Raw genomic sequence first — 23259 nt, forward strand, 5'->3', positions numbered from 1 at the left:
TTACGCACACGCTTACGCACACGCTTACGCACACGCTTACGCACACGCTTACGCACACGCTTACGCACACGCACACGCACACGCTTACGCACACGCACACACACACACACACACACACACACACACACATTTACTTCGTTAATATGCATGCAAAAATTTGCATATTCGTCTGTAGCTATACCTGTCGTCGTAATCCTTTTGAAAAAAATTTAGACGATGCTCGCTCCGTTCTACAAAGTGCTCATATCCCTGTCCTTGTTGCTCTCGTTCCAATGATGCGGTTTTTCGTGTCATCAATGATCTACGCTCTCGCGAACGCGCTCCAACATAAATTTCACGAGCAGAAGTATCATCCGTTAACGAGACGGGTCTGTCGTTGGAGTTATAATCTGTCAAGTATCAATAATGACAATGGCATCAATTTATTTGCAAATTTAGATTAAAATCTGAATTATAATACAATATATATAATACACTGCACAAAATTATAATTTGAATTAATTTTTATCCATTGACGACGGGCATGAATTATTCCTGAATTATTCTATACATCCCATATAGAGAATTAGTTTCTCTCTGAGATTTAGAACAGCGTTTTATTGTCTGTGTTTCGTTATTTTTAACAGCGTATTGTGTGTGTGTGTGTGTGTGTGTGTGTGTGTGTTAGTCGTCGTTGCGAGCTACATCGAGAAATGTTGAGATAGTACCTTTTCACATATATAAACCTTTGACATTTAATTGCAAGAATTGGATGCGGCCCGAAAAAAAGTTGACAAACGTATCTTTTAAAACTCGGCACGCGAGAAACTGTTTTCGAGGAACACAAATATCAAATTCGATAATTGTATCATCGGATACGCAAATTCTAGGTGAATGTTATTAACGAAATAATTGTAATAATTGTAATAATGATAGATAGAGAGATAACGAGGTAAGAAAATTTCAACACAGATGCAGTATCGATGGCATCTCGTTTTGTAAGTACGCAGAATACGTGCGTCGCCAAGCTGTCTCGAAACATCAGAATCCGCCCGAGGGACAAGACGTAAATGTGCCTGAACCTGTTTTGATATAGGTGGTCGTGCGAGTATAGGTACAGCGAGCAGCGAATGAGAAAAGATGACGCGACGCCTTTTCCTCAAAGTCTCATGTGCTCGTGCTCGTGCTCGTGCTCGCGCGTTTCGAAATATTATAATATATATATATATATATATATATATCTCGAAATGCAATAATAATACATATATGTAAATCGATGCGATTACGATTCTGAACTGATTGCGATCGAGTAATAAGTATATATAATTGGAAATAAATAAATATTCTCAATGTATGTACATAGACGCACCTTCGCGCGCGTGCACGCGTTATTAATCAATACTCACCGACCTCACCCACTGATTGCGAGTCTCAACAGTATTGTATTTTCGATGAATATGATAAATATTAACGAAATCGTAAATACACACATGACGTAAATAGAAATAAAATTGACTTACCAATGACGCCACAGTTACGAGTCTTAACTATGTCTTCGGGAATATTAAAGCTGGAGTTATCGTCGTTCGAGTTGGACGTTGCTGCGGGTACGCGATAGATTGCATGTTGTAACGAAGATCCAAGCGAATCCTTGTCATCCTCGCGCCAATGTTCGGTGGGTTTAATAAAATAGCTTCCCATTGACGTTTTCACATGACCAGTCTGGAAATATTGCAACAAAGTTTGTCAAGTATACATGTATACATATGTATGTACCTACGTAAAATTCGATAATAATGTATTTTATTATATATTATTGTATTATATCCGCTCAAAATCAAAAAAATATCTTCATTTCAATCGAGAAGATGCATAAACAAAAAGATGATAATGTTTTTATTACATTTTACAAAATTTTGCTCCCGAGAAAATTCGAAAAGTAATACGTAATTACAAAGCACATATGTGTATTGTATTGTGACAGCTGGTTATTTGAGTAAGCCACTAGTCAACAATTAAATAGACGTACGTTGAAATCATTTATAAATGCGGTCACACGCACACGCACAATTATGTAACTGACGGTATATTGCAGATTTCACGTTTACATGAAATAAGAGAAGATGTGGTTTATTTGAAGTAGCGGCGAATTATACAGATGCTATTTAGAAGAGTGTTATTTATTATACAAACCAAGCGCCACCCCGTTGTTATATCCTATTCAGCAACCGCGATATTCGTTAATTTTTTGATAAAACATGATTCTAACATGTATGAACTCTCTCTCCCTCTCTCTCTCTCTCTCTCTCTCTCTCTCTCTCTCTCTCTCTCTCTCTCTCTCATCTATTTATTTTTTCAAAAGCATGTGCTACGCGAAAGTAACGGCGCAGACCTCACTTATTTCAAACGTTTGTAACTTTTCTAATACGTATATTTTCTAACACTAGATATATACATATGTATAATAGACAAAGAGAGAGAGAGAGAGAGAGAGAGAGAGAGAGAGAGAGAGAGAGAGAGAGAGAACCAGTCAGCCAACCATTCATCAATGAGATTGCGCACATGTCATAAATACATTAGAGACACAGATTAGAGGTAAATATTGTACAATAGATAGCGTGAATGAAAAATTTGACATGACGCTGGTTAGGTTACAATAAGTATCGGCGCGCCGGCATCAATCAAGGCATCAACGCAGCTCGTCATGCTCCAATGTGCTCGATTCGCTTGTGTTTGCAATTTGCATTTTTGTGGGCATACGCCTTCTCTATTACGCATAAAGCACAAAGACATACTTGAAGATTACCGAGAATTGCCTGGTGCAAAAACCGTCTGGTTTCTCCTTGGTTTTCATCTGTCCGTCTTTTACCCTTTTTTCTTATCCATCTCCCTTTTTGCCTTTTCAAATGATTAACAACCTAACCTGATTGATTAACGACCTCGCTATTATCTTTGCTCGAAAAAATTTATCGACCTTTCGTCGATCAATAGAGTTGATTAGTCATGTCATTCGGTAAAAATGATTTATTAATTCTCATTATTAATGCGAGATTTGTTTAAAGCTTTGACTATTCCACAAAAATTTCCTTCACAATGTACTGCCAAAATGTATATTCCTCTTATACATATATCGTATTACCATGAAAAATATCTCCAACATGTGCGAAAATGTCATTCTTTTCAGAGTCTCGCAAAAGTATAGGTAAAATTTATTGTAAATCAAGTAGGACTAATAGCTTTCACAATCGTTTCCTTATATCCGAATATCCTTGCAAATGTTACAAATAATATCATCAGATCATGAGTAAGCATACTCTGTTGCAACCGTTGCAACTGCTTGGCAGGCTATAAATACTCTGATCGTATATTCTATCCTTTATACCTATCACTGCTCCACGCTCCACGCTCCACGCTCCACGCTCCACGCTCCACGCTCCACGCTTATTTTAAAAACTACTGCTCGAATTTTGTTTATATCCTTGCAATTTGTTTTGACTCGCTTTGACGTGTGCTTTCATGAACATCCGTGTTTATGCTAACCGTGTTAAAACATCAGATACCAGTCGTGTGTTTGAGACACACACACACACACACACACACACACGCACACACGCGCGACATTTTATTTAAGAAAGTAAACAGTATTAAACGAGCAATAAAATATAAAACGAAAAAAAATGCGGCCTAAACAATACTAACAAGAAAGAATTATACGAGAAATCATAATATGTGTATAATGTCTCGCGTGCAGAACTGACCGTTAAATTGAAGGTGACTGCTGGGTTCCGGTGTCGCCGTGACCAAAATTATCTTTATTTATATTCTACTTAATACACAGAACATAATATATCGCAAGAAAATAAATGAACTTGCCTTGAACATCCTAAATAGAGACAATAACATACTCTGCACATTAATGGAAAAAAAAATGCACGCGAGCGCGCACGTGCGTGCAATGGGTTTTTTTTCTCTATATTTCAAACATAAAGTTTAATAATCTCTTGAGAACAGTTAATTATTTTCTCCCTTAGATTGATCTTTTTTGTAATGTGAGAAACAATAAAGCACGTTATTTCGTAAGAATAATATTTAAAATTTCATAAAATTATTAATAATTTTTTACTATTTATTTTATGAAATTGATTTTTACATTACTGCTACTACTACTACTACTACTACTACTACTACTACTACTACTACTACTACTACTACTATTAACAAACCAACAACACAATAATAACATAATAAGAATAATAATAGTAATACTATATAATATAAATATATGTATAAGGGTATACACAAATCTCGTTCGTTTTATTAAAATACATATATGCGATAATATTTCTACCGCGTCTATCGCGTCATAATTTTTTAACAAACTTTTCACTTTTACGTTTACTTTTGAAATTCAGTCCCCTATCTCATTGTCAGTGGCTTATAGCTTAAAAAGGGGATTTATCTTTAAGCATCTTTAATCGCACAAAATGATCGAAACAAAGAGATAAATCGTATTCAATTTCTAAAGTCTATCTTTCAAGATGAAACGATCTTCATTAAATCCGTGCCGCGTGAGATGTCATCATAAACAAAAAATCTCTAAGTAATTTCGCTTATTATATTTCACACATTTCTGTCAAGGTCGTCGGGTCGATTCAAAACTGGTCATACCGGCTCGAGTTAAGCTTACAGATTTGCGTTCTTGTAATATTGTGTCGTATCCCGAAAAATAATGTAAATTTTGTTCCTCAATAAATCGAATACGACTGGCGTAAATATTTTATTAAGTAAAATTACACCCATAAACATAATTATACACGATATAATATATTATTGCCATTTTTATCTTAAAATATAAAAAAATCAGGTTTTTTACTTACATGTATATATATATATATATATATATATATATATATATATATATATATGTAAGTGAAAAAACTTATTATATATATATATATATATATATATATACATGTAAGTAAAAAAACTTATTTTTATATATATATATATATATACACACACACACACATATTGTCACTTTCGGATTAATTTATTTTAATAAGAGTTACTATAAAAAAATACTATAAATAAATTAACTTTAACATAATTATACTGGAAAAAATAGTATAAAATATTGGCTTCAACTTTTAAAGATTTTTCTTAAAAACATACAAAAAACGAAAAGAGAAAAAAAGAGAGAGAGAGAGAGAGAGAGAGAGATATTTTGTACTTAAATTTTTATTAAATATAATTTTAGTACGCGTAGTATTTGTAAATATTTTCATATTTATCAAAATAAGATAATTGATAATTAATATCGCCATTCAATGTTACATATCATACGGAATTTTGCTGACGATAAAATACTCGACAACTCGAATTTTTCCAACAGCGTAATCTATTATTATGATGATTCGTGACTGAAATTGAAACAAATAAAAAGATACCCGATGATTACCGAATCGCGCAAAATTAAACATCTTATATATTTCTCGCTACGCGCACGTGTCAATTCTTTGACACACAGTCATATGTCAAAAGATACATTAAATTGACGCATTACATGTACATTTATATTTTATATATATATATATATATATATATATATGTGTGTGTGTGTGTGTGTGTGTGTGTGTGTGTGTGTGTGTGTGTGTGTATTTATACAAAGTCTATAAAAGCTATCAGGTATTATAATATTTTATTGCAAATTCTTTGGTTACAAATATTCCCAAATTTTTGAAAGATTCTGGAAATGATCTTTTCCTCGATAAAAATATCGAGACACAGATATATAAGTAAATAACAATTAGAAACTAGAAAAGAAAAAAAAAACTATTGTCAAATTAAGTTTCAAATGAGAAAAACAAATGACAAACTTATATTTATCAATTAAGTTTAAAAATATTACAAACTATACTTGAAGAAAATTTTTAAAATATTTGAAATTTATGATTAGTTTGACAAAATGAATGTTAAAAATCAGTAACGACACGGAAATGTAATATCAAAGACAAAACGAAGAATATTCGGACAGTGATGAAGAGTGCAAATCAAAGGATCCGCGAAAGCAAAAAAGCAAAAAAGCAAAAAGATTCAAATAATTAGATCGAGTGTTTCTACATAGAGGAGTGGCTAGGCTCACTATCTACAGTCTAGAGTAAAGACATCAAGACTTGACTCAACCGGGTGCTTACATCTTTCTATTTCTACGTCTGAAACAGACGGCCGATTGATTATTCTAACCTTGCCATGGCTAAATTAAAACGTGACCTAAATCAGTAGGAAGAATGTTCAACGAGCGAAAACTAAAAGTTTTTTTATTTCATTCTCGCTTTCTTTTCGAAAACGAAAAAACTTTGAATTAAAAGAGGATGCAAATTACGAAAAAAGTGTGGAAACAAATTTTTTTAACAAGAGAGAAGGTTAGACTTCGATAAGAGTCAGAATACAAAGTTACTGACGTGCAAATGTATCATTATTAGTTTGGCAAAATGAATGTTAAAAATCATTCTTTCTTATTGTTAGATATATTATATATATATAGATAAGAATCTTGAATCTCGAGATCAAGAAAATAATGGTGAAAACGTTGGCTAAAAACTTTAATCTGTTTTATATAATCGAAATAATTCTCAATAAAGACAGTAACGACAGCCAAAAATATATATTATATATAAGTACCGAGCTGAAGAAAATATATTTTATTGTGAAATAAAATGTGAGACTTTATGCTAATCGATTCACGCTACAGCGGAAAGAAATTCTGGCAGATTTATCATTCTTGTAATCGGGTGAAATTATAACTTATAACTGACTTGTTGCGAGACAAGATATTCTCTAAAGCTCAATCTGTGACTCACCATTCCGTGACAAAGGCTGACACTGACCGCTGAACTTGGATCGCCGTCGACTGACCCGCTGTAATAACAACCCAACTGATGACCAGCGTGTTCTCTTCTAGTTGTGTTCTCGCTCATATGCGTCACCTATGTCATCATCGTATAAGAAGTAATTAAGGCTGTCAATTAAGTAGGAAAATGATTGACTATTAGAATCGCGATACTGTAACTCGATGAGCATTCTTTCTCTCTCTCTCTCTCTCTCTCTCTCTCTCTCTCTCTCTCTCTCTCTCTCTCTCTCTCTCTCTTCCTCTCCCTATAAAGATTATTGCCCCAATGACCTTAATAATTTTATAACACTCAGACATCATTATACAATTATGTGTGTATATATATATATATATATATATATATATATATATATATATACCATGATTTAAGAGAGAGAGAGAGAGAGAGAGAGAGAGAGAGAGAGAGAGAAACGTTACCCGATAAATGTTCTTACCTTTATATCAGGAGATATAAAACTAGCGTCATGTGCTAATCGCAAACGAAATCGTCTTCCAAAGGCGGTAAATTCGTATTGCGGATGAGGATCCCAAACTTCGGCCGACGCATGTCGAAAGTGACCGCTATGATGTCTCTTTGCCGTGGAAAATTCTTCGGCTGAGAACAACAAGAGACTTTGTTTCAAGTATAGCAAGTTACAAACTATATAGAAAAAGGTGTAATTATGGAAAATCAGACTATGGAGAATGATAATTTATTTTTTAGTTTTCAGTCTCGTTCGTTATATTGGCGTATCTATTACACATTTTCTATGCGCAGTAACATGTGTTAATGCTCAAGTTTTTACTATAGATGCACAATTATGTATGTATATATGTACATGGGTGTGTATTAATTACCATTTCTTAACATGTTTATTACAGTTTCAGACAACACAGCAACAACAGCAGCAGCAGCAACAACAACAACAACAACAATAACAACAAGAGCAATATAAATTATAGTTTTTTTTTCTTTCAGATATTTTTATTAAAATAAAAATTAATTTCCTAGAGACGTTTTCTTTACATTTATTTTTATCCGCATTATCTTGCGAGCTATTAAACTGCGATTATATATAATAAAAATATAAATCAATATAAATCATATATTTTTAAAGACATTTATCAATATTAAAAACTCGCGTAAAATGTGGAAAACAAAATGAAAATTTATAAATCCTTTCCTCCTTTCCTGTACATATATGTATATGTATATGTTAAAAATTTTCAGAAAAGCCATCAGATTTGAAACGAGAAAAAAGTTTGAGACTGTTTCTAATGTATATACAATATTTCTGACGTATTTCTAACGTATGCCACATTGTTATAAAATATGAATAGTAAAGACAAACATGTAATAAATACTTTCACTATTTTACTTAATACAATAGTTGATTTGATGTGTGTGAGATTCTATATTTCTCTCTCAATCTATATCAAAACAAAATTAATATTAATGATACGCGCTCAGTTTATCGAGAGCGTGCCATTTATACAATTAATTGTCCGAATGCATTAATTAATTATGCTTGGATAAAGTGTTACGAAGACAAACAAAGTTTAGTTTAGTTTTTCTTAGGTGTATTTATCATTTTTTTTTAACTTTAAATATCATATCAATCAAGACTAAATCACAAAATGGCTTAAATATACGATATTGTAAGTTGTAAGGATCACTCGTCAAATGGATTATGATATATGTTTCTTTCTTATATCATAAAATGTCAATTTTTAACTTGTAAAAACAGCTTGTTTTACAGCTTATTTGTACATCATATATGTAATAACTCGCATGGTATAACGTAAATATTCATCAAATATCTATATTCATCCAAAGTGTACATTCTTTTACGCGTTCTCGCGTCATTGTCATTCGAACTATTCTATTAAGGAAAAAAAAAAAAAAAAAAAAAAAAAAAAAAATTTACACGATTATATTTATTTCTTCCCGCTTCTCTTATTGTTATTTTCAAATATGTATGTATGTTCATCCATTACTTGCATATTTCAAATACTTACGTGGATCTTCATACTGATTTTGACTAATTTTGAAAGGCTTCACGTACTCTAGATTACCCTTAGCAAACGGCAACACATCGATAGATGATGCATTATGGTGTTGCTTCGTACTTTGTGTTTCCTTGGAAAGCACTGAAATTACATTAAATTATATTAAAAAGATAATTTATCACACTTGTTTTCTTACAAATCTGTACAAATTGTAGGGTAACTTGCCGCATTTTTAAAACGGTAATTGTTTATGCAAAAATAAGTTCACGAAATAAATGTAAGAAAAAAAAATTAAAATATCAATCTTTAAATTAAACAAGAACTATTCCTATTTTAATTTCGTTGATCTAAAATTGCCGCCAATATATGTTTATAGAATGTTTTAAGATATATTTTGAGGAAAAGAAAAACCTGTGTGACTGTAGGTTTAAATTTAAATTGAAATATCATTGAATAACAATCGAATTTTGCAAAGATAGCGTATTGATAAAAAGAAATGTTATAGTAAAATGACTAATTTTTGTATTGACAGTTGCCGAACTGATTGCATTTGAAATTTCAATTCCTTCCCAGTGGACGCACGGTACAATATTTTGGTAATACAGTACTTTTCATCTTTCGTATAAAAGTTAAAAATCTATAACAGCACACATATGTATCAAATTCGTTCAAATTCGACATGGTTTTTAACATTTTTCGATATTTTTGTAATGTTTAATGCGAATTTCTGACAAAACTTTAAAAGTCTGAATTATGAAACCCAAGTAATTTAGCGAAAATTATCTAGTCTCTTTTCTAATTTGAATCAATAAAGCGTCGATTTATTCAAATTATTTTCCATTAATATCTTTCTCTTGGGAAAGATTGATATTAATTGATAATCACGCACGCACACACACACACGCACGCACCTTTTACGAAATGATTTATTGTTAATCGCAATTCTTTTTTCTCATGTAACAATATTGATAATTGAATTCATCGAATTACACCTCAAATGCAGCTTTACACTTAAAAATTGAGTAATAGTGATTACTCAAATTAATTATAATTATAGTTATAAATTACTTATTGCTTATTTATCGATATAAATTGAATAATTGCGCTTATAAAAATCAATCGGTACATTCCATCTTTATGATTTCTATGTATTTCTATTATATTTACGATTTTTCTGATAAGTTATTGATACAGTTCAGGCGAGTAATTGTCGTTATTTTTTTACGTTATTATTGCATTTTATTATGTACGCGTGCGAAAATGAGATTATAACTATCCGTGTATATGTATATATACAGCTATATGGTAATCTAGGTTTAACGGCAGAAAGTAAGATATTGATAAGACCTCGAGGAAATTGTTCAAGAAACAGCAGCAAACATTGCTTTGTTTAATTATATCGAATTCTACCTCCGAATATACCGGCCACCGTAGTACGCGAAACACATCTGGAGAAATACATAGCACACACGCCATGTTCTATAATTACGCATGACAGTTTTCACAAGACGTATCGAATGTCAGTTCTGAATCGCAAACCATGAGATAAACGTGAATGTTCTACAAACTGAGCGTCAAATTTGCAACATCTCGCTTTGCGTAATAATACGCTCGTACTGTACAATACTCGTATTTTGATTATTTTTTTTTAATATCGATCGAAACGATGGATATTGACAGGAATAGATTATTATTTATAATAATAAACTCGCAGACATACACAAATAATAGTTGCATTGACGACACGAAATTTAGAAAAAAAAAAAAAAAAAAAAAAAAAAAATTGCAGCATATATGCAAAAAACGAAACACTGGTGATGTCATGTATCTCCCCCCCCCCCCCCTCTCTCTCTCTCTCTCTCTCTGTGTGCGCGCGCGTATTTGTCCTTTTGTTATTAGAAATTAATTGTATGCTACTTTTATAGCAGACATTTTTACCTTTGATGAAAGAGAAAGAAAGAGAGAGAGAGAGAGAGAGAGAGAGAGAGAGAGAGAGAGAGAGAGATTTGTATATTATGTATATAGATATATTTTTTTATATTATAGAAATATTTCTTTTTGCAGATATAAATAAATTGTTGTTCAGTACACAACAATATATGTAGTTCAAATTTATATTCGATTTATGAAATGGCGAGAAATCAAAGTAAGAATGTTATCAATTTGCTCAAAACATGAAATAGCCTTTACTTATTCTATAATTTCAAGTGTACATACACTATGAATGTGTATGTGTGTAAATAATGCATGGTATAATATATTATATGCCAACTTTAAATTATTAATTGTCAACTAGTTAATTTTTTGCAATAAAATGCAATGTAAATGCAATACATGAAAATTACCAATCGCGTCTAAAAATGTGTGTATATATATATATATATATATATATATATATATATATATATATAACAACCACCGTATATCTTGACAAAATAGTATATTATAATAACAACCTAAAATAGAAATTTCAAATTGCCCAAATACGTCAAGTACGATTAAAATAATGTAAAAGGATGTTTAATATCGTAAAATATGTATACATCTCTGAAAATCCAAAATTTTTGGTTAAAATGTTTCTAACGTTTTTAGTACAATGTGAACGTACAACAATGGATTTTTCTTGTTGTACGATATTATTTGTCGAAACTGCAAACGGAGAGTAATAGTAATTGTTCATTTCAATTTCCTGAGCTCAAGATTCATCTTACAAAGCATATTATATTTCTGAAAATACTGTGAAAACGTGCCAGACAGCACCTATTGTTCCAAACAACACGTTTGTTTTGCGCACTGAAATTTTCAAAAGAAATTTCCCTAATAATAATAACAATTATTTTTGTTCCATTTTCCAAGCTAAATGTACGAATAATGTGTTAACATCTATAAATATCTTTCAAATACAAAGTATGGATAAAAGCATATTATAATTTCTCGCAAAAATTGTATCGTATACGATAAAAGAAAATGTGTATTTACTATATATTACCATAAAAAAAGATAAAAGAGCACGAGATATTTCGTTATTACATTATTATTATTATTATTGCTGTTGTTTTTGTTGTCGTTATTTTTATGATTATTATTGTTGTTTCTGTGGTTGTTATTTCTCTCACATTTGTATGTAAGAAAAAATTAAATTTCACTAAATTATTTTATTCTACTCTTATATCTAATAAAACACTAAACACACACACACATACGCGCGCACATATGTACATAGCAAAAAATTTGCTAGATGATAATTATGTATTTCGAAAAAAAGAAAAAGAGAAATGCAAATATTGTATCAAATCAGATGCTTCATTCATCAGGCTTATCTTTAATTAAATACGTAAGAAATAGGTTGTACATTAGAAAAAATGATAGTATTTCAACGCGAAACGCTCAACTTGATTAAAAAAGCCTAACTAAATTAGTCCAATCAAGGTTTCTCATTGTCGTGCCTAATGTTTTCCTATTCTTGGAACTAAAACTCGTCGTGAGAAAGCAATTTGAAAAACGCATATGAAATATTTGGGGAAACCTTTCAGAAAAGTTTCCACAAATCTCTCGCTTACATATGTCAGTAAAACATCAATTATTGGTTTTTGGAACTTTCAAACGTTTTAAAGAAATTAAAATTTTTAATACTTTAAACATTTGAAACTTTTTCTGCGTTTCTTAATACTAATTTAATTTATATGCCCACAATTTTCTTGACTATTTATATTAATATAATAAATTAATAAAAATAAATTAGTTGATTGAAAAAAATTAAAATAATAACATAGTTTTATCTAAACAGGTAAACACACCAATCTCGAGACTATCAGATATCAATGTCAAATAAAAACAAATATATAACGTAGTTTTTTTTTTATTTTAATAACAGTATAATATAATATATTTTAATATTAAATAAATACGTCAAGTTTACTATGTGATAGGTGTATAATGTAATCACATCTTTGCGACTGTGAGAAAAAAAAAAGAAAATCAATCATCTGAAACATTTGTCGCAAACTAAGTTTTGATATGCTGTTTGAAATTTTCTCTCTCATTTCGTTTTTGACACTAATGGAAACAGGTTTGATTTTATCGGTATACGCCCGATATATAAACGATATAAACGGTATACTATTTTACTTCCATAATTCCATAATTCGTGTTTCTTCATATGTTTTTCGCGCGTTTTATCTAATTGCAAGTATATTATTGCATCTATCGTTATAAGAAAAGAGCGTTATAATTTCCCCGTCAACGTTCATAATTCACTGATTCTGTCTAGAGCTAGACTTCTACCAGCCTCTTACCATCGAAAGTTGAAGAAATTATGTTTATTGGCAAAAAGATTTGCGCGAATCAACAATCTACAATTATCCATCTCTCGGATCTCGGCTCTCGACTCCCGGCGGATGCCGAGAGGAACCTTTCCTCTGACAATCTAAGAATCCACAACTAGTTTCTACGCATCACGCGTGTCGTTGAACTGCAGCGTTGAGTAACATTGTCTTTCTAATATATATAAAAGAACCTAACCATTCTGATTATGTACTGTGAAACCGTTTCTCTCGCATAAACGTTTACGCTTCGACTGCGTCTCGAGTCTCGAGTCTCGACTATGCCGAGTGACACTGTGAAAAGACTTTCTCGCCTTCTTCTCTTCCACAAGGCGGACACTGTCTTCGTAAAAGAAAGACCCTTAACAGTGTCTCACTTGCGTTGCCATTTATTATTACAATTACAGTATCGAAACATGAGCCGAGAAACTTCCGAGATTTAAGTCTTTCAGTCTCAAAATATTGTATATTAAACATTCGGCGTGCGACAAAAATAATCTCTATATACTGTTCTCGCATAAAATATATTGTAGTAGCGTACAATTTTCAGGAGATTAATTATGTTTAATCATATTTATGTTGATTTATTATCATATTTCATACATCTTGTATTCATATATTCATATATTGTATATGTATTTTTTTTTTACATTTAATGAACCTAATGGAAGCTAATATTTTTAAAAAAAAACTTGATAAAATTTATGTTCGTAAAGCGCAAATAAAAGGAGATAGGTCAAAATTTATCAAAAAATTAAACTAAAATAGCCATTAAAACGTGATCAAAAACGGATAACAAAGTAATGAATAATGATGTAAAATCACAAGTGGCATTGGTGCAATATTCAGTTCAAGATCGTTGAACGTTATCGTATCATTCAGAATGCCAGCTGACTTTGGCTATTTTAATCCGAATGATCTTAAGTCATAAATTATGGCTGGACCGACTGATATATTCGAACGAAGCACATTGGTTAAGTTCGAGTTCTGCAAGTTGGTCGAAATGTTTACACACAAGATGCTAATCGTCTGGCAACAATATCGCATCCACGATTTTGTGCATTCACGATTTTGTCGGCCGAAGTAAACATTTCCCAAGTGCTTTAAAAACAAATCTCACTCGGGTCTAAAGCTAATAAAAGATACAATATTTTGTTAATTTATTTACTTATCTACATCTAGAATATTTAAACGACTCTTGCCTAAAACAGGCATACAAAGAATTTTTCCCCATTTGTCCAGAGAGATTGTCTGATTTTGTTTTTTCTTTTTAATTTCTAGTCTACTTAAATACACAAAATATATATTATGATAAATAATCTGAAAATCAAAATCCAAAGCATCAAATTAACGAATTATTTTTTGTGTATAAAGAGTCTTTGATTAATTTAAAATTAATTTTTGTTCACTACACAAAGACATTCTTTTTTTCAAAGAGAAAGAGAGAGAGAGAGAGAGAGAGAGAGAGAGAGAGAGAGAGAGAGATATTTGTTGTATGTTAAAAGAAAATGACGTTCTCTAAAGTGAAACACTTTGGTCTCACAATCAAATGACAATCAAGATAATTTTAGAAATAAGTACATATACATATGTAGTGATGTATACATACGTCAATATATTATTCACGTATATATCATTCACTATTCTTTCATTGTTCTTTTCTTTTTATGGATTATATATTTTTAACCATTGATGGCAAATTCAGATAACATCGTTAAGTTTCGAAAGATTTTAATTCAAAGATTTCGAAAAAATGAAGCAATATTATATAAATTGTTTTATGCTATTGTATTTAGCTACCCAACTTATTTACTGAGTAACATACTGACTAAAAACAACCCACGCAAACTCACTTTAAAAAAATTTGCAACATTTATTATGTTGATTATTTCTCGCTATGAAAAAATAACGTATGTTTTTGCTTCAAAACAGAAAAGCGCGTTGCTGCTTCACATAACCCAACATGGATTAACAATCAAGGTCTTTCTTAAACGACACGCAATATACCTTATGTTAGAGCGCAATCAAAGTAATGAACCAGTAATGAAACTCGGAAAAGGATGTTTACGCATCTCATATATATCTGGGAGAAATTATAAATTTGATAATAAATACATATATATATATACATATATGAAGGATTATGCAAAACATTTGTAACATTAACATTTGCCTTCTTGCATTTCGTGAAAATACAAGTCGCTCGGCATCGAGGACACTAACAATAAACTATATGTGAATATATCTTGAGATACGTTATTAAACTTTTTAATAACATGAAGAATTTCACAAGATTTGCAACTTATATAATTACTATCTGTTTGCAATCTCAATAATTACATGCTCCGCGCACAGTCGCGTTATCTACAAGAATTTATTTTTACTTTATTTTGTTTTTATAAATAAATTTGTGTTTTTTTATAATAAATATGTATATACACACTGGAGGAGAGAGAGAGAGAGAGAGAGAGAGAGAGAGAGAGAGAGAGAGAGAGAGAGAGAGAGAGAGAGAGAGAGAGAGAGAGAGAGAGAGAGAGAGAGAGAGAGAGAGAGAGAGAGAGAGAGAGAGAGAGAGAGAGAGAGAGAGAGAGAGAGAGAGAGAGAGAGAGAGAGAGAGAGAGAGAGAGAGAGAGAGAGAGAGAGAGAGAGAGAGAGAGAGAGAGAGAGAGAGAGAGAGAGAGAGAGAGAGAGAGAGAGAGAGAGAGAGAGAGAGAGAGAGAGAGAGAGAGAGAGAGAGAGAGAGAGAGAGAGAGAGAGAGAGAGAGAGAGAGAGAGAGAGAGAGAGAGAGAGAGAGAGAGAGAGAGAGAGAGAGAGAGAGAGAGAGAGAGAGAGAGAGAGAGAGAGAGAGAGAGAGAGAGAGAGAGAGAGAGAGAGAGAGAGAGAGAGAGAGAGAGAGAGAGAGAGAGAGAGAGAGAGAGAGAGAGAGAGAGAGAGAGAGAGAGAGAGAGAGAGAGAGAGAGAGAGAGAGAGAGAGAGAGAGAGAGAGAGAGAGAGAGAGAGAGAGAGAGAGAGAGAGAGAGAGAGAGAGAGAGAGAGAGAGAGAGAGAGAGAGAGAGAGAGAGAGAGAGAGAGAGAGAGAGAGAGAGACAGTACATTATCAGATAATTTATATAAAAAAGAATTTGTAATAATCGTTAAAATGTATGTATTTTGAAATCAATTCTTTTGCGCGATAGGTTAAACAAATCTCCAACCACATTCAGAAAATTTGGAGAAAAGAAGAGTAATAGAAAGTATGAAACAAATTATACACGTATTATATTGTATAGTGAGTATAATATATTCATCATCCCAGGAAAAAAAAAAAAAAAATATATATATATATATATATATATATATATATATATATATATATATATATATATATATATATATATACATATACAAGATGAATTAAAGAGACTGAAGATTTTCAAAATAAAATTAATAAAATATTTAAACATTTATTTCTTGTTACGATAAAGTGTTAATAATGTCGCTCAACAATATATTACTTCATTTTACTCATTTTTTAAACAGCACAAATGTTGTTTGCTATTCTCCTACACTGCTCTAGTCTATCATGCAGATTTCGCACCGCTCTTTGCATCATGTTGTCTATAATTTTTTGCAAACAGCAATGCGAAACCTGCATGAATACATAGACTAGAGCAGTGTAGGGGAATAGCAAATGACATTTGACAAATGTGCTGTTTAAAAAAAAAATGTATATATATATATATATATATATATATATATGTGTATAACCGTCCTTTTACTTTCTCTACTTGAATAGTTTATAAACAGAAAAGAATCGTTGTATACATATATATATATATATATATATATATATATATAGGTATATATATGTACATATGAAAGATAAAAGAGATGACATTATTTCAAAATGCTATTTGATTTTATCAACAATATGTAAATTCGAATTTAAAATATGTGAAGACTCGCTCTACATATATTTTCAATACTTGAAATTAAAAAACAAAATAAAAGAAAATTCTAAAAAAAAATTGTTAAAAAAAATAAATAAATAAATTTCCAAGTATCGGTCTTCCGTAGAAGTAGGAAATAACCGAGAATAACATACTTGCAAGATATAATAATATGATAAGATATAAAAAAATAACGAGAAAACTAAAGCCATAATGCTAATAATTTTAATAATAAATATTTTTAGAGAAATATTTGACGAAAAAGTACGAAAAGAATGTAAGTATACGTGTAAATGCGTGTTCACACACAAACCTAGCCGCAATTTTAAGTGTAATCCACATACACGAAACTTTTAAGCTCCGCTAATAATTATTTTTTCTTAATACTCGAATTTGTACTTTTATAAAACTAAAAATTGTATAAACATGTTTCGCATATTATATAAAATATCACAAAAACCTAACCACATGTTAAATGTGGAATACTTCAATTAAATTTAAATTACATTTTCAAATTTGATAATTTTTAACAGAATTTTTTTCTTATTTGTAAAATCGTACAATCGTCGAATCGTCGAATCGTCGAATCGTCGAATCATTCGTCGATAGAGTTGAAAACAAACGCAAACGCGGCAAAAGATGTTTCCCGAAGACAACGTTGTGCTTCATTAAACGCGTGATGTCCGCGTCTGCTGACTATGACAGAAACACGAGCCTTCACGACGTACGCACTTTTAGTAGCGTTGACTGCTCGCAGGCGGCTGCACTTTTAAATTGCATCAACGTTTCTCTTTGCTTCTCTTTTTTTCAACTCTATATCACTCGTATCGAGAATGTCCGTCTCTCTCTCTCTCTCTCTCTATCCGTTAATATACTCGCTATGTTTTTTGTGTCACGCTGCCAACGTGGCTGTGCGAAGAGAGTACGTTTTATCAACATATATTCTCTCTCTCTCTCTCTCTCTCTCTCTCTCTCTTTTTCTCTCTCTCTCTCTCTCTCTCGCGCGCGCGCGCGCACGCGTGCGCAATTCGCACAAAGCAACCCCATTTATATACATACATTGTATATATACAGTGTGTTTTAACATGCAAGCTTGCCGGTAGATTCGCGAAAACGTATAGCTATCTACCTTGTTGCAATGATATCGCTTCTTGGAACGGTTGCTTGGAAAAGAAGCAAGATGGAATTTCGTGACAATCAGATATTTGAACTTTAACAAGACAATTTCGATTTGAAATTGTGAGCGTGATACATATTTAAACATTGTGTGTGCGCGCATAATATCGAAAAACTTTGTATAAAAAAAATTCTATTAAATTACATTAAAGATTCTTTAAAGATCTTTAATGATAAAATTAAACTACTTCCGATTTACTCCGGATAACAAAATAAATCTCATTTTATTTTTTGTAATAATTTCTTCCTTTGAACATAATGTTCCTAGTATAATGTGATAGTATTATCGACTGCTTTCATTAAAGACATTTTTCATTGTACGTAATTATTTTAATTGAAAATTTTCCCCTTTGGATAATTAAAAATATTTTAAAATATTTGATATGTACCTATGATAGGCCTTTGGCAAGAACGCCAAAAAAAAATCATCAAAGGACAAAATGAGACGCAGCGTGAACCTGATGTCTCAGTTTGTCCCGATTTTTTTCTCCGAGTCATTCTTTTAATGACAGGTACTATTTGTTTAATCTAGCAATAATTCTAAAACTACTGCATTAAAAATAAAGCCAAGATTCTTAATAATTAATGAATTTCAACAAAGTGAGACGCTAGCTTCGCACACATACACATACACATACACACACACACACACACACACACACACACACACACACACACACACACACACACACACACACACACACACACACACACACACACACACCAAATGGACGTGCACAAAATATGCTATGCGATAATCGTGGCAAAAAGAATTAATTCCACGAATAATACACGGGATAAATTACCTTATACGTAATGATATAAATGATATGATTTATCCCACAATCAATGGCCGATGTCATCCCAGGCCTGCTTATCTTCTTAAGCAGTTGCACGAACATTGTAAGTTTTTTTTTTTTGCAATTTTTCAACGTATGTTTACTCGTATGTCGACTCTTGGCTTTTCTATATTTTTTAGAGTTTTATTACTTATTGATTATTACATGCATTTGAATCTCTCATACGTCTCACTTACAAGTATTATTCGGCCTTTATATTCGTGTAGATTTTTGCGCGTTTGAAGTTGAATTTAAAAGGCGGGGGGCGGATGGTATTTTGAAGAAAGTTATCGAGTAAATAAACAAGTAGATAAATAAGACTCACCCTCGTTTGTAAAATTCTGCTCAATCAAATGCGAATTGAATGTCACAACATCGTCGGCGTCTTCCACGGTCTGCTTCTTCCGCGGCGACAGCGGCAGCGGCAGCAGCGGCAGCAGCGGCGGCGGCGGCGGCGGCGGCGGCGACGCTTCATTGACGATCGGTCGATCGGTATTCGACAGGAATTGTTCCGTCGAATCGTTCCATATTCGCCCAACATCTCCGATCCTGTCTACATTGTGCACATTCGACCACAAAATTACCAGCAATATTACGAGGAAAACGATGCCGAGGGCCGCGCTAATTGTGGCGACGCGATTTGACATTCGCGACATCTCTGCAATTCCCACTGATGCACACGCGCATCTATTCTTTTTAAACCTATTCAGCGTTTCCTCGCACTATTCGAAAGTGATCACTAATAAATATATGTATTTATCGAGAGTTCGATGCCGCATCGATCTCTCTCATCGCGCGCATTGCTCGCGCGAATTCAATTCATCATTCCGTGTCTCTTCCTTGAGAATCGTTGTCAGATTTCAAAGAATTATTTTGCACGCATATTTAGCGAACGCATATTTTGAAGCATTCGTGCCGAGAGTGTTTCCGATATCTTCATATATAACCATACGCTCATAAAGCCCTCCGCAGAGAGAGAGAGAGAGAGAGAGATCTCAAGGTCTTTCTTCCTCCTTTCGAATCTTGTTTTCTTGGCGAACGTCTCTCGTCGACAGAATGCACCTATCGACGTAACATCCATTAAAGAACGCGCGGAAAGATTTCGCCTCGCCTCGCCTCGCCTCGCCTCGCCTCGCCTCGCCTCGCCTCGCCTCGCCTCGCCTCGCCTCGCCTCGCCTCGCCTATCTTTCTTACAGAACCTCGAACGTACCGTTTGTGCTTGCGCGTGTCGAGAATGCGTGCATTAATAAGAGAATAGCCAGTCGAAATAAGTTGAAATGCATCGCGCCGCTCGTGCCTGAATGCTCAAGAGCGGATATCATACCTAATTTAGTTGGTGTTCTAATTTAGTCATTCTTCTTCTTACTCATTTCGTGTTTCGTCTCTTTCGTGTTTCCGTGTCTCTTTTTTACGCGATTGGAAGCTTATGTTTATCGCGCCAGCTTCGTTGCGCTCCTTCTCTCGAGGATCGCGCGAGAAACATTTCCAACCAAGTTGGAGCGGCGAAAGCGCGTGGCTTGATGATGACGACGACGACGACGACGACGACGACGACGACGACGACGACGACGACGACGACGACGACGACGACGACGACGACGATGATCGAGATGATTGAAACTTTCGGTTAGGTTTTCACGTCGATCGCAATTTGACAAAATTCCCAACTGAAATATATCCGCGCTATATGATTCGATCCTTCAGCTGCCAAGCGCGAGTACACTTTCCTAAAATCAAAAAAATAATTCTTTGTAAACAAAAGATTAGAGCAATAAACAAAAATTTATCACACTCGTCAAATAAAATTATAAATAAAATTCCCCACAATATTTCCCCGCAAATAATTTTTGTTAGTCAAAATTGTCATTATGCGTCGGTTTTCATACAGTTTTTTTAAAGGATAATTCAATATTTAAAATGTGTAATTAGAAAAAAATTGTATTATCTCGATAATGCGGTTTTTCAAATTTTACATTTAATTTCTCTCTCCATCTCTCTCTAAATACAATAATTTATATTTATAATATATACAATATAATGAGCTGTCAGAAAGCAACTCTATATCATGTATTAGGAAATAAAAGAATTATTTTCTGATTCTGATTATATGATAATTGCTTTCTGTGAGAAACTTGATATTTATATACATATTACGCCTAACATATTAAGTGTAGCATTATGTTTAACAACATTTTGCAATATAAATCTAAAAGAAAAAAATTGAAAAATTCTTTCTTAAATAAATATATCTAACACAATTGTAAGTTACTAAAATTTCCCACGCAAATACTAACAAATATTAGCAATATTAACCAAACATAACTTTCGAATTTATTCTAGAGGCAATTAGGAGGAAAATGTGTAAAAAAAAAACAATATATATATATATATATATATATATATATATAATTATATAATACTTTTGAAATCTTTATTGACGAAACGATTAAAAGTAATTTTATGTGTATTAAGAAATCTGACTAGAAAATTTACCGAAGAAAGTCTGCATCACACACACACACACACACACACACACACACACACACACACACACACACACACACACACACACACACACACACACACACACACACACACACACACACACACACACACACACACACAACACGCACGCACGCACGCACGCACGCGCACGCACGCACACATATATAATATAAATTTTATCATTGTTAAATTACATTTTAAAAATGTGTAACGCGCGAAAATATATAATTTTATAAATTTTCTCTAATGTTTTTGTGTTATGTAACGAATCTACTTGACATTCTTTCTTATTGTTAGAAAAATAATAATTTCCTGAGTGAGTGTTGGAGAAGAAAAAAATATGTAAAACTCGTGGCAAATTTTTATTTTCTCTTTAACACAACTATATGTGTTTTCTTTACACTAATTAATTCCTTCTATCATATACTGTGCGTAAATAAGTATTGAGACAAGATATAATATCAAAAAATAAATATTTTACGAGAAAATAATAATTTTACGTAAACGATTTCATAGTTTACGTAAAATTATGTAAACATTAAAGTATAAAGTATCTCATAAACTATTGAATTTTATAAAATTATACCTATATTATTATGTGTGCGACAAAAAAGTATATTGTAGTATATTTATTTGTTTTTTCTACAATAAAGGAAAATTCGGCAATTCTGTTTGAAATTATTTTAACACGGTGCATTTTAACACGCTACACAAAACCATTTATACATATAAACAAAAGGAAATGATTTTTCACGACACAACTCTCTTGGTTTTATTACAATATATGGACATTGGTGTTAATACAATTTGGTTTAAATTACATTATCGCTCTTGTTTCCACCTCATCGTATATTGAAATTTCACGGATAAGTATTTTTTTTTGATCAAAAAATCAACGATGAGTGTCGCGTAGTCTTGCAATGCTGCAGACTGTAAAAATTAATATTCCGCCGTGTTCCTTATCAAAACTTTGCCATATCAAGATTCATTGATTCAGTATCCACAGCTGTCGACGAAAATCAATACCGAACATCGATAGATGAATCTCTTTGCTCATTTTTACACTATCCGATAAATCTATCCGCATCTATCCAGAATCTATCCGTACAATGACTTAACGTTAAAAAAAAAAAAAAAAAAAAAAAAATCATCTTAAGACGAATTTAATTTATTTCGTATTTACTGTTATTTCAAAAAAAAGATATGTTTGCGTAAATCTTCATTGCGCATAGAAAAAAAGTGAAAAAAAGCAATACTTATATAAAATGTAAGAAATAAAAATATAATAACTAATACACACGTATAAAATTGGTAATATTTAAAAAAAAAGCTCAAAAACACAATTCTCTCAAATAATTTATTAAATTAATTATTAAATTAAAGATTATAAAAAACAAGCTTACGACTACAGATAGTTGTAAAGAGACAATCGATTTGAAAAACTCATATTGTAAAAAAAAAAACTTTTTTTGCGCGCGTCGTTTCTCAATTTTTTGAAATGTAAATGCTCACACTTGATCACGCGACGACTGACAGACTTGATTGTTGGCATACGGATCATGACCTATTGATACCGATTGTGAAACAATTCGCGCCCAACAATATTGAC

General features: G+C 32.2%; 1 protein-coding gene across 7 annotated transcripts in view; it reads right to left on the reverse strand.

Moving 5' to 3' along the window:
• Nucleotides 1-23259, reverse strand: part of LOC140673137 (A disintegrin and metalloproteinase with thrombospondin motifs 9) — a 43658-nt gene that overhangs the window by 18154 nt on the left and 2245 nt on the right. For 6 of the 7 annotated variants that reach the window (XR_012048008.1, XM_072905806.1, XM_072905803.1 and 3 more), the window contains 6 exons: nt 19471-20872; nt 8888-9019; nt 7324-7484; nt 6840-6965; nt 1500-1701; nt 182-389 (listed from right to left, as the gene is read on the reverse strand). Coding sequence is in view for 6 of the 7 variants with exons in the window: in XM_072905806.1 (XP_072761907.1) it covers nt 182-389; nt 1500-1701; nt 6840-6965; nt 7324-7484; nt 8888-9019; nt 19471-19801 (1160 nt within the window). In the remaining variant the exon portion in view is untranslated. Of the gene's footprint in view, nt 1-181; nt 390-1499; nt 1702-3361; nt 4800-6839; nt 6966-7323; nt 7485-8887; nt 9020-19470; nt 20873-23259 lie in introns of those variants that run through there. The other variant, XM_072905808.1, reaches the window with a different exon arrangement.

The sequence above is a fragment of the Anoplolepis gracilipes genome, chromosome 14 (assembly GCF_047496725.1).
Source record: "Anoplolepis gracilipes chromosome 14, ASM4749672v1, whole genome shotgun sequence".
NCBI classification, from domain to species: domain Eukaryota; kingdom Metazoa; phylum Arthropoda; class Insecta; order Hymenoptera; family Formicidae; genus Anoplolepis; species Anoplolepis gracilipes.